We start from the raw sequence: 12,402 nt of genomic DNA, 5'->3' as shown, positions 1-12,402 counted from the left end.
AGGAGCTGGTGGAGCCTCAGGACTCACACCAGCAAGTTCAGGAACAATTATTATCCTTCAGCCATCAGCCCCTTGAACCACAGGCAGTAACTTCACTCAACCTCAGTCACCCCAACACTGAACTGTTCCCACAGCCCACAGACTCACTTTCCAGGACTCTTCATTTCATGTTCTTGATATTTACTGCTTAGTTAATATTATTTATTTTTGAATTTGCAGGGTTTGTTGTCTTTTGCAAACTGGTTGCTCGCCCTGTTGGTGCGGTCTTCCATTGATTCTATTATGATTATTGAATTTATTGAGTATGAAGAAGAAGAAGAAAGCCCTCAACTCCAAGTGGAGTCATCGGGACGCCGTCGTAACGGTGTTTTTTTTTAGCAGACTTTCTTATTTTGACGAGGCCGAGTTGCTAGCTTGACGCTCAACCCAGCACGTATGGAAAGTGTGCAAGGGAGCCGGCTGGATTCGAACTCGGGAGCCTTCGCTCCGAAGTCCAGGGCTGATGCCACTACGCCACCAGCCGGCCCATTATTGAGTATGCCCACAAGAAAAAGAATCTCAGGGTTGCATATGGAGACAGTTTTCTAGTCCTGTAGCAGTATTATTCAAGTTTTAATTTGTTCAGTATTCATTTAAATATATAATTTGTTACACAGTTTGTCATTTTTATAATTTAACTATTTTCAGGCAAGTTTAGCTATTTGGGGCAGCCGCTTAATTGGACCAGAATGTACTGGTCCCAATTAACAGGAATCCACTATATCTCAATTTAATTAGGACTTGTTATGGTGACATCATTGTAGCTTGAAATACAATCAATCAATCAATTTATTTATTTATTTATTTATTTATTTATTTTTTAAAAGAAAACAGCTGACCAGGAGTACCAACCCCATCCATACACACCCCTGCCTGCCAACGTCACCACCCTCACCCATGGGTCACCTGCCCGGGTCGAAAACCAGCACAACCCCTTCCTCGTACTTACATCCCAGAACTCAAACATGTTGTTGGGGTCGATTCCAAACGCCTTCACCTTGCTCTGTGGAGTGAACGAAGATTCAGTCAGAAAACTGAGGGGTAAATCCGCAGGGGAAAGGGGATTGGATGCAGGCTTGCCCTGGTCAGGCATCCTCTCCCTGGAATGACGCAGGAAGTCGCAGGTCAAACAGCATCAGGAAGGGAGGGGAGCAACTGTCGACATTCTGGGTCTAAACCCTGACTCAGTTCCCATCTGAAATACTCTTAAGACATAACATAGAACAGTATAGTACAGGAACAGGCCCTTCAGCCCACAGTGTTGTGCTGATTGAATTTAATTAGTAATCAAATGACCAACTAAACTAATGTGCATATCTTTCTATTTCCCTCACATTCATGTGTTCATCTAATCACCTCTAATGTTTCTACCTCTACCATGTCAAGTAGCACATTCCAGAATGAGGACATTTGGCCCATCAAGTCTGCTCTGCTACCCCATCATGGCTGATTTATTTTCCCTCTCATCAACAATTTTTTTCAAGGCTGTTGCCAGGTTCTGCTGGAAGCTTCCAGTTAGACCAGACTTGGAATATTGTGTTCCATTCTGGTCACCTCGTACAAGGGAGGGCTGAGGAAGGTTGAGAGAGGGTCCAGAGCACGACTTATGAGGAGAGGTAGAGGGAGATGTGACTTTTCTCTCTGGAGTGATGGAGGATGAAAAATAAATTGATAAGAGATGTACAAGATGACAAGTCACAGACAGCCAGACTTTGCCAGGGAAGAAATGGTTAATAAATGGGAGCATAATTTTAAGGGGATTGGAAGAAACTACAGGGGAGATTTGAGAGGTTTCTTTTTAAAAACACAGAGAGGTGAGAATATGAAACACCATGCCAGGGTTGGTGGGAGACAGATACAGTACATTTAGGATATTTAAGAGACAAGAGAGGGTTATACTGATTAGTTCAGAATAGGGCTGCACCACCCAGTAACCTGAGACTGATCACAGCACAATTTACTACAGGCACTGATCACGTGGATAGCCGAAGGCTTTTTCCCAGGGCTGAAATGACTAACATGAGTGGGCATAGTTTTAAGGTGCTTGGAAGTAGGTACGGAGAGGATGTCAGGGGTACGTTTTCCCACACAGAGTGGGTGGGTGCATGGAATGCACTGCTAGCGATGGTGGTAGAGGTGGATACAGTACGGTCTTTTAAAAGACTCTTGTGAAGGTATGTGGAGTTTAATAAATGCAGTAAGGAAATTCTAGGCCGTCTGGTTACCAGAACACTGTGGGCCGAAGGGCCTGTGATATGCTGCAGGTGTCTAAGTTCTATGATAACGTGGTGCGTCTTTGGTCTGAGAGAATACTGGAGTACCCGGAGGAAACCCACCTGCACACGGGCAGAACAAACAAACTCTGAACTCCAACGCCCCAACGTAAAAAGATCAGCACAAATTGTGGAACAAACAGCCAGCAAAGAACTGTTCTATATATTGTACGTAATTCCGCTAAGGGGACATGGGAACCAGTCAGTGCCTCGCAGTGTCCAATGGACAGCACAGATACACCATCCCGATACGGGTCAGTCACACAGTAACCTGTCAGAACGGAGACACCATCCCGATACGGGTCAGTCACACAGTAACCTGTCAGAATGGAGACACCATCCCGATACGGGTCAGTCACACAGTAACCTGTCAGAACGGAGACACCATCCCGATACGGGTCAGTCACACAGTAACCTGTCAGAACCGATACACCATCCCGATACTGGTCAGTCACACAGTAACCTGTCAGAACCGATACACCATCCCAATACGGGTCAGTCACACGGTAACCTGTCAGAACCGATACACCATCCCGATACGGGTCAGTCACACAGTAACCGGTCAGAAGCGATACACCATCCCGATGCGGGTCAGTCACACAGTAACCGGTCAGCACAGATACACCATCCCGATACGGGTCAGTCACACAGTAACCTGTCAGAACGGAAACACCATCCCGAAACGGGTCAGTCACACAGTAACCTGTCAGCACAGATACACCATCCCGATACGGGTCAGTCACACAGTAACCTGTCAGCACAGATACACCATCCCGATACGGGTCAGTCACACAGTAACCTGTCAGAACGGAGACACCATCTCGATACGGGTCAGTCACACAGTAAACGGTCAGAACCGATACACCATCCGGATACGGGTCAGTCACACAGTAACCTGTCAGAACCGATACACCATCCCGATACGGGTCAGTCACACAGTAACCGGTCAGAACAGAGACACCATCTCGATACAGGTCAGTCACACAGTAACCGGTCAGAACCGATACACCATCTCGATACGGGTCAGTCACACAGTAACCGGTCAGAACCGATACACCATCCCGATACGGGTCAGTCACACAGTAACCGGTCAGCACAGAGACACCATCCCGATACGGGTCAGTCACACAGTAACCTGTCAGCACAGATACACCATCCTGATACAGGTCAGTCACACAGGAACCGGTCAGAACCGATACGCGTCAGTCACACAGTAACCGGTCAGCACAAATACACCATCGCGATACAGGTCAGTTACACAGTAACCTGTCAGCACAGATACACCATCCCGATACGGATCAGTCACACAGTAACCGGTCATAACCGATACACCATCCCAATACGGGTCAGTCACACAGTAACCTGTCAGAACGGAAACACCATCCCGATACGGGTCAGTCACACAGTAACCGGTCAGAACAGAGACACCATCCTGATACAGGTTAGTCACACAATAACCGGTCAGCACAGATACACCATCCCGATACGGGTCAGTCACACAGTAACCTGTCAGCACAGATACACCATCCCGATACGGGTCAGTCACACAGTAACCTGTCAGAACCGATACAACATCCCGATACGGGTCAGTCACACAGTAACCTGTCAGAACCGATACACCATCCCGATACGGGTCAGTCACACGGTAACCTGTCAGAACCGATACACCATCCCGATACGGGTCAGTCACACAGTAACCGGTCAAAAGCAATACACCATCCCGATACGGGTCAGTCACACAGTAACCTGTCAGAACGGAAACACCATCCCGATACGGGTCAGTCACACAGTAACCTGTCAGAACTGATACACCATCCCGATACGGGTCAGTCACACAGTAACCTGTCAGAACCGATACACCATCCCGATGCGGGTCAGTCACACAGTAACCGGTCAGAACCGATACACCATCCCGATACGGGTCAGTCACACAGTAACCTGTCAGAACGGAAACACCATCCCGATACGGGTCAGTCACACAATAACTGGTCAGAACAGAGACACCATCCCGATACGGGTCAGTCATACAGTAACCGGTCAGAACAGAGACACCATCTTGATACAGGTCAGTCACACAGTAACCGGTCAGAACCGATACACCATCTCGATACGAGTCAGTCACACAGTAACCGGTCAGAACCGATACACCATCCCGATACGGGTCAGTCACACAGTAACCGGTCAGCACAGAGACACCATCCCGATACGGGTCAGTCACACAGTAACCTGTCAGCACAGATACACCATCCTGATACAGGTCAGTCACACAGGAACCGGTCAGAACTGATACGCGTCAGTCACACAGTAACCAGTCAGCACAGATACACCATCGCGATACAGGTCAGTCACACAGTAACCTGTCAGCACAGATACACCATCCCGATACGGATCAGTCACACAGTAACTGCTCATAACCGATACACCATCCCGATACGGGTCAGTCACACAGTAACCTGTCAGAACGGAAACACCATCCCGATACGGGTCAGTCACACAGTAACCGGTCAGCACAGAGACACCATCCCGATACGGGTCAGTCACACAGTAACCTGTCAGCACAGATACACCATCCTGATACAGGTCAGTCACACAGTAACCGGTCAGAACCGAAACACCATCCCGATAAGGGTCACACAGTAACCGGTCAGAACCGATACACCATCCCGATACGGGTCAGTCACACAGTAACCGGTCAGCACAGAGACACCATCCCGATACGGGTCAGTCACACAGTAACCTGTCAGCACAGATACACCATCCTGATACAGGTCAGTCACACAGGAACCGGTCAGAACCGATACGCGTCAGTCACACAGTAACCGGTCAGCACAAATACACCATCGCGATACAGGTCAGTTACACAGTAACCTGTCAGCACAGATACACCATCCCGATACGGATCAGTCACACAGTGACCGGTCATAACCGATACACCATCCCAATACGGGTCAGTCACACAGTAACCTGTCAGAACGGAAACACCATCCCGATACGGGTCAGTCACACAGTAACCGGTCAGAACAGAGACACCATCCTGATACAGGTTAGTCACACAATAACCAGTCAGCACAGATACACCATCCCGATACGGGTCAGTCACACAGTAACCTGTCAGCACAGATACACCATCCCGATACGGGTCAGTCACACAGTAACCTGTCAGAACCGATACAACATCCCGATACGGGTCAGTCACACAGTAACCTGTCAGAACGGAAACACCATCACGGGTCAGTCACACAATAACTGGTCAGAACAGAGACACCATCCCGATACGGGTCAGTCATACAGTAACCGGTCAGAACAGAGACACCATCTTGATACAGGTCAGTCACACAGTAACCGGTCAGAACCGATACACCATCTCGATACGGGTCAGTCACACAGTAACCGGTCAGAACCGATACACCATCCCGATACGGGTCAGTCACACAGTAACCGGTCAGCACAGAGACACCATCCCGATACGGGTCAGTCACACAGTAACCTGTCAGCACAGATACACCACCCTGATACAGGTCAGTCACACAGGAACCGGTCAGAACTGATACGCGTCAGTCACACAGTAACCAGTCAGCACAGATACACCATCGCGATACAGGTCAGTCACACAGTAACCTGTCAGCACCGATACACCATCCCGATACGGATCAGTCACACAGTAACTGCTCATAACTGATACACCATCCCGATACGGGTCAGTCACACAGTAACCTGTCAGAACGGAAACACCATCCCGATACGGGTCAGTCACACAGTAACCGGTCAGAACAGAGACACCATCCTGATACAGGTTAGTCACACAGTAACCGGTCAGAACCGATACGCGTCAGTCAGACAGTAACCGGTCAGAACAGAGACACCATCCCGATACAGGTCAGTCACACAGTAACCGGTCAGCACAGATACACCATCCCGATACGGGTCAGTCACACAGTAACCTGTCAGAACGGAAACACCATCCCGATACGGGTCAGTCACACAGTAACCGGTCAGAACAGAGACACCATCCTGATACAGGTTAGTCACACAATAACCGGTCAGCACAGATACACCATCCCGATACGGGTCAGTCATACAGTAACCTGTCAGCACAGATACACCATCCCGATACGGGTCAGTCACACAGTAACCTGTCAGAACCGATACAACATCCCGATACGGGTCAGTCACACAGTAACCTGTCAGAACCGATACACCATCCCGATACGGGTCAGTCACACGGTAACCTGTCAGAACCGATACACCATCCCGATACGGGTCAGTCACACAGTAACCGGTCAAAAGCAATACACCATCCCGATACGGGTCAGTCACACAGTAACCTGTCAGAACGGAAACACCATCCCGATACGGGTCAGTCACACAGTAACCTGTCAGAACTGATACACCATCCCGATACGGGTCAGTCACACAGTAACCTGTCAGAACCGATACACCATCCCGATGCGGGTCAGTCACACAGTAACCGGTCAGAACCGATACACCATCCCGATACGGGTCAGTCACACAGTAACCTGTCAGAACGGAAACACCATCCCGATACGGGACAGTCACACAATAACTGGTCAGAACAGAGACACCATCCCGATACGGGTCAGTCATACAGTAACCGGTCAGAACAGAGACACCATCTTGATACAGGTCAGTCACACAGTAACCGGTCAGAACCGATACACCATCTCGATACGGGTCAGTCACACAGTAACCGGTCAGAACCGATACACCATCCCGATACGGGTCAGTCACACAGTAACCGGTCAGCACAGAGACACCATCCCGATACGGGTCAGTCACACAGTAACCTGTCAGCACAGATACACCATCCTGATACAGGTCAGTCACACAGGAACCGGTCAGAACTGATACGCGTCAGTCACACAGTAACCAGTCAGCACAGATACACCATCGCGATACAGGTCAGTCACACAGTAACCTGTCAGCACAGATACACCATCCCGATACGGATCAGTCACACAGTAACTGCTCATAACCGATACACCATCCCGATACGGGTCAGTCACACAGTAACCTGTCAGAACAGAAACACCATCCCGATACGGGTCAGTCACACAGGAACCGGTCAGCACAGAGACACCATCCCGATACGGGTCAGTCACACAGTAACCTGTCAGCACAGATACACCATCCTGATACAGGTCAGTCACACAGTAACCGGTCAGAACCGAAACACCATCCCGATAAGGGTCACACAGTAACCGGTCAGAACCGATACACCATCCCGATACGGGTCAGTCACACAGTAACCGGTCAGCACAGAGACACCATCCCGATACGGGTCAGTCACACAGTAACCTGTCAGCACAGATACACCATCCTGATACAGGTCAGTCACACAGGAACCGGTCAGAACCGATACGCGTCAGTCACACAGTAACCGGTCAGCACAAATACACCATCGCGATACAGGTCAGTTACACAGTAACCTGTCAGCACAGATACACCAGCCCGATACGGATCAGTCACACAGTAGCCGGTCATAACCGATACACCATCCCAATACGGGTCAGTCACACAGTAACCTGTCAGAACGGAAACACCATCCCGATACGGGTCAGTCACACAGTAACCGGTCAGAACAGAGACACCATCCTGATACAGGTTAGTCACACAATAACCGGTCAGCACAGATACACCATACCGATACGGGTCAGTCACACAGTAACCTGTCAGCACAGATACACCATCCCGATACGGGTCAGTCACACAGTAACCTGTCAGAACCGATACAACATCCCGATACGGGTCAGTCACACAGTAACCTGTCAGAACCGATACACCATCCCGATACGGGTCAGTCACACGGTAACCTGTCAGAACCGATACACCATCCCGATACGGGTCAGTCACACAGTAACCGGTCAAAAGCAATACACCATCCCGATACGGGTCAGTCACACAGTAACCTGTCAGAACGGAAACACCATCCCGATACGGGTCAGTCACACAGTAACCTGTCAGAACTGATACACCATCCCGATACGGGTCAGTCACACAGTAACCTGTCAGAACCGATACACCATCCCGATGCGGGTCAGTCACACAGTAACCGGTCAGAACCGATACACCATCCCGATACGGGTCAGTCACACAGTAACCTGTCAGAACGGAAACACCATCCCGATACGGGTCAGTCACACAATAACTGGTCAGAACAGAGACACCATCCCGATACGGGTCAGTCATACAGTAACCGGTCAGAACAGAGACACCATCTCGATACAGGTCAGTCACACAGTAACCGGTCAGAACCGATACACCATCTCGATACGGGTCAGTCACACAGTAACCGGTCAGAACCGATACACCATCCCGATACGGGTCAGTCACACAGTAACCGGTCAGCACAGAGACACCATCCCGATACGGGTCAGTCACACAGTAACCTGTCAGCACAGATACACAATCCTGATACAGGTCAGTAACACAGGAACCGGTCAGAACTGATACGCGTCAGTCACACAGTAACCGGTCAGCACAGATACACCATCGCGATACAGGTCAGTCACACAGTAACCTGTCAGCACAGATACACCATCCCGATACGGGTCAGTCACACAGTAACCTGTCAGAACCGATACACCATCCCGATACGGGTCAGTCACACAGTAACCTGTCAGAACAGAAACACCATCCCGATACGGGTCAGTCACACAGTAACCGGTCAGAACAGAGACACCATCCTGATACAGGTTAGTCACACAGTAACCGGTCAGAACCGATACGCGTCAGTCAGACAGTAACCGGTCAGAACAGAGACACCATCCCGATACAGGTCAGTCACACAGTAACCGGTCAGCACAGATACACCATCCCGATACGGGTCAGTCACACAGTAACCTGTCAGCACAGATACACCATCCCGATACGGGTCAGTCACACAGTAACCTGTCAGAACCGATACACCATCCCGATACGGGTCAGTCACACAGTAACCTGTCAGAACAGAGACACCATCCCGATACGGGTCAGTCACACAGTAACCGGTCAGAACCGATACACCATCCCGATACGGGTCAGTCACACAGTAACCTGTCAGAACAGAGACACCATCCCGATACGGGTCAGTCACACAGTAACCGGTCAGAAGCGATACACCATCCCGATACGGGTCAGTCACACAGTAACCGGTCAGCACAGATACACCATCCCGATACAGGTCAGTCACACAGTAACCTGTCAGCACAGATACACCATCCCGATACGGGTCAGTCACAGAGTAACCTGTCAGAACCGATACACCATCCCGATACGGGTCAGTCACGCAGTAACCTGTCAGAACCGATACACCATCCCGATACGGGTCAGTCACACAGTAACCTGTCAGAACCGATACACCATCCCGATACGGGTCAGTCACACAGTAACCTGTCAGAACCGATACACCATCCCGATACGGGTCAGTCACATGGTAACCTGTAAAAACCGATACACCATCCCGATATGGGTCAGTCACACAGTAACCAGTCAGAAGCGATACACCATCCCGATACGGGTCAGTCACACAGTAACCTGTCAGAACGGAAACACCATCCCGATACGGGTCAGTCACACAGTAACCGGTCAGAACGGAGACACCATCCCGATACGGGTCAGTCACACAGTAACCGGTCAGAAGCGATACACCATCCCGATACGGGTCAGTCACACAGTAACCGGTCAGCACAGATACACCATCCCGATACAGGTCAGTCACACAGTAACCTGTCAGCACAGATACACCATCCCGATACGGGTCAGTCACACAGTAACCGGTCAGAACAGAGACACCATCCCGATACGGGTCAGTCACACAGTAACCGGTCAGCACAGATACACCATCCCGATACGGGTCAGTCACACAGTAACCTGTCAGAACAGATACACCATCCCGATACGGGTCAGTCACACAGTAACCGGTCAGAACCGATACACCATCCCGATACGGGTCAGTCACACAGTAACTGCTCATAACCGATACACCATCCCGATACGGGTCAGTCACACAGTAACCTGTCAGAACAGAAACACCATCCCGATACGGGTCAGTCACACAGGAACCGGTCAGCACAGAGACACCATCCCGATACGGGTCAGTCACACAGTAACCTGTCAGCACAGATACACCATCCTGATACAGGTCAGTCACACAGTAACCGGTCAGAACCGAAACACCATCCCGATAAGGGTCACACAGTAACCGGTCAGAACCGATACACCATCCCGATACGGGTCAGTCACACAGTAACCGGTCAGCACAGAGACACCATCCCGATACGGGTCAGTCACACAGTAACCTGTCAGCACAGATACACCATCCTGATACAGGTCAGTCACACAGGAACCGGTCAGAACCGATACGCGTCAGTCACACAGTAACCGGTCAGCACAAATACACCATCGCGATACAGGTCAGTTACACAGTAACCTGTCAGCACAGATACACCAGCCCGATACGGATCAGTCACACAGTAGCCGGTCATAACCGATACACCATCCCAATACGGGTCAGTCACACAGTAACCTGTCAGAACGGAAACACCATCCCGATACGGGTCAGTCACACAGTAACCGGTCAGAACAGAGACACCATCCTGATACAGGTTAGTCACACAATAACCGGTCAGCACAGATACACCATACCGATACGGGTCAGTCACACAGTAACCTGTCAGCACAGATACACCATCCCGATACGGGTCAGTCACACAGTAACCTGTCAGAACCGATACAACATCCCGATACGGGTCAGTCACACAGTAACCTGTCAGAACCGATACACCATCCCGATACGGGTCAGTCACACGGTAACCTGTCAGAACCGATACACCATCCCGATACGGGTCAGTCACACAGTAACCGGTCAAAAGCAATACACCATCCCGATACGGGTCAGTCACACAGTAACCTGTCAGAACGGAAACACCATCCCGATACGGGTCAGTCACACAGTAACCTGTCAGAACTGATACACCATCCCGATACGGGTCAGTCACACAGTAACCTGTCAGAACCGATACACCATCCCGATGCGGGTCAGTCACACAGTAACCGGTCAGAACCGATACACCATCCCGATACGGGTCAGTCACACAGTAACCTGTCAGAACGGAAACACCATCCCGATACGGGTCAGTCACACAATAACTGGTCAGAACAGAGACACCATCCCGATACGGGTCAGTCATACAGTAACCGGTCAGAACAGAGACACCATCTTTATACAGGTCAGTCACACAGTAACCGGTCAGAACCGATACACCATCTCGATACGGGTCAGTCACACAGTAACCTGTCAGAACCGAGACACCATCCCGATACGGGTCAGTCACACAGTAACCTGTCAGAACCGATACACCATCCCGATACGGGTCAGTCACACAGTAACCGGTCAGCACAGAGACACCATCCCGATACGGGTCAGTCACACAGTAACCTGTCAGCACAGATACACCACCCTGATACAGGTCAGTCACACAGGAACCGGTCAGAACTGATACGCGTCAGTCACACAGTAACCAGTCAGCACAGATACACCATCGCGATACAGGTCAGTCACACAGTAACCTGTCAGCACCGATACACCATCCCGATACGGATCAGTCACACAGTAACTGCTCATAACTGATACACCATCCCGATACGGGTCAGTCACACAGTAACCTGTCAGAACGGAAACACCATCCCGATACGGGTCAGTCACACAGTAACCGGTCAGAACAGAGACACCATCCTGATACAGGTTAGTCACACAGTAACCGGTCAGAACCAATACGCGTCAGTCAGACAGTAACCGGTCAGAACAGAGACACCATCCCGATACAGGTCAGTCACACAGTAACCGGTCAGCACAGATACACCATCCCGATACGGGTCAGTCACACAGTAACCTGTCAGCACAGATACACCATCCCGATACGGGTCAGTCACACAGTAACCTGTCAGAACCGATACACCATCCCGATACGGGTCAGTCACACAGTAACCTGTCAGAACGGAAACACCATCCCGATACGGGTCAGTCACACAGTAACCGGTCAGAACAGAGACACCATCCTGATACAGGTTAGTCACACAGTAACCGGTCAGA

The 12,402-nt window shown here is 50.2% G+C and overlaps 1 protein-coding gene across 1 annotated transcript in view; it reads right to left on the bottom strand.

Annotated features, from left to right (window-relative positions):
• The window catches only part of LOC134356356 (glucose-6-phosphate isomerase-like), a 65,319-nt gene that overhangs the window by 21,406 nt on the left and 31,511 nt on the right, over positions 1–12,402 (bottom strand). The window contains exon 9 of the mRNA XM_063067255.1: positions 989–1,042. Coding sequence (XP_062923325.1) covers positions 989–1,042 — 54 coding nt within the window. The remainder of the gene's footprint in view (positions 1–988; positions 1,043–12,402) is intronic.

This window comes from Mobula hypostoma, chromosome 14 (genome assembly GCF_963921235.1).
Source record: "Mobula hypostoma chromosome 14, sMobHyp1.1, whole genome shotgun sequence".
Classification (NCBI taxonomy): Eukaryota; Metazoa; Chordata; class Chondrichthyes; order Myliobatiformes; family Myliobatidae; genus Mobula; species Mobula hypostoma.
The sequence above is the reverse complement of the archived record's forward strand: the minus strand, read 5'-3'. Positions and strand labels throughout refer to the sequence as shown.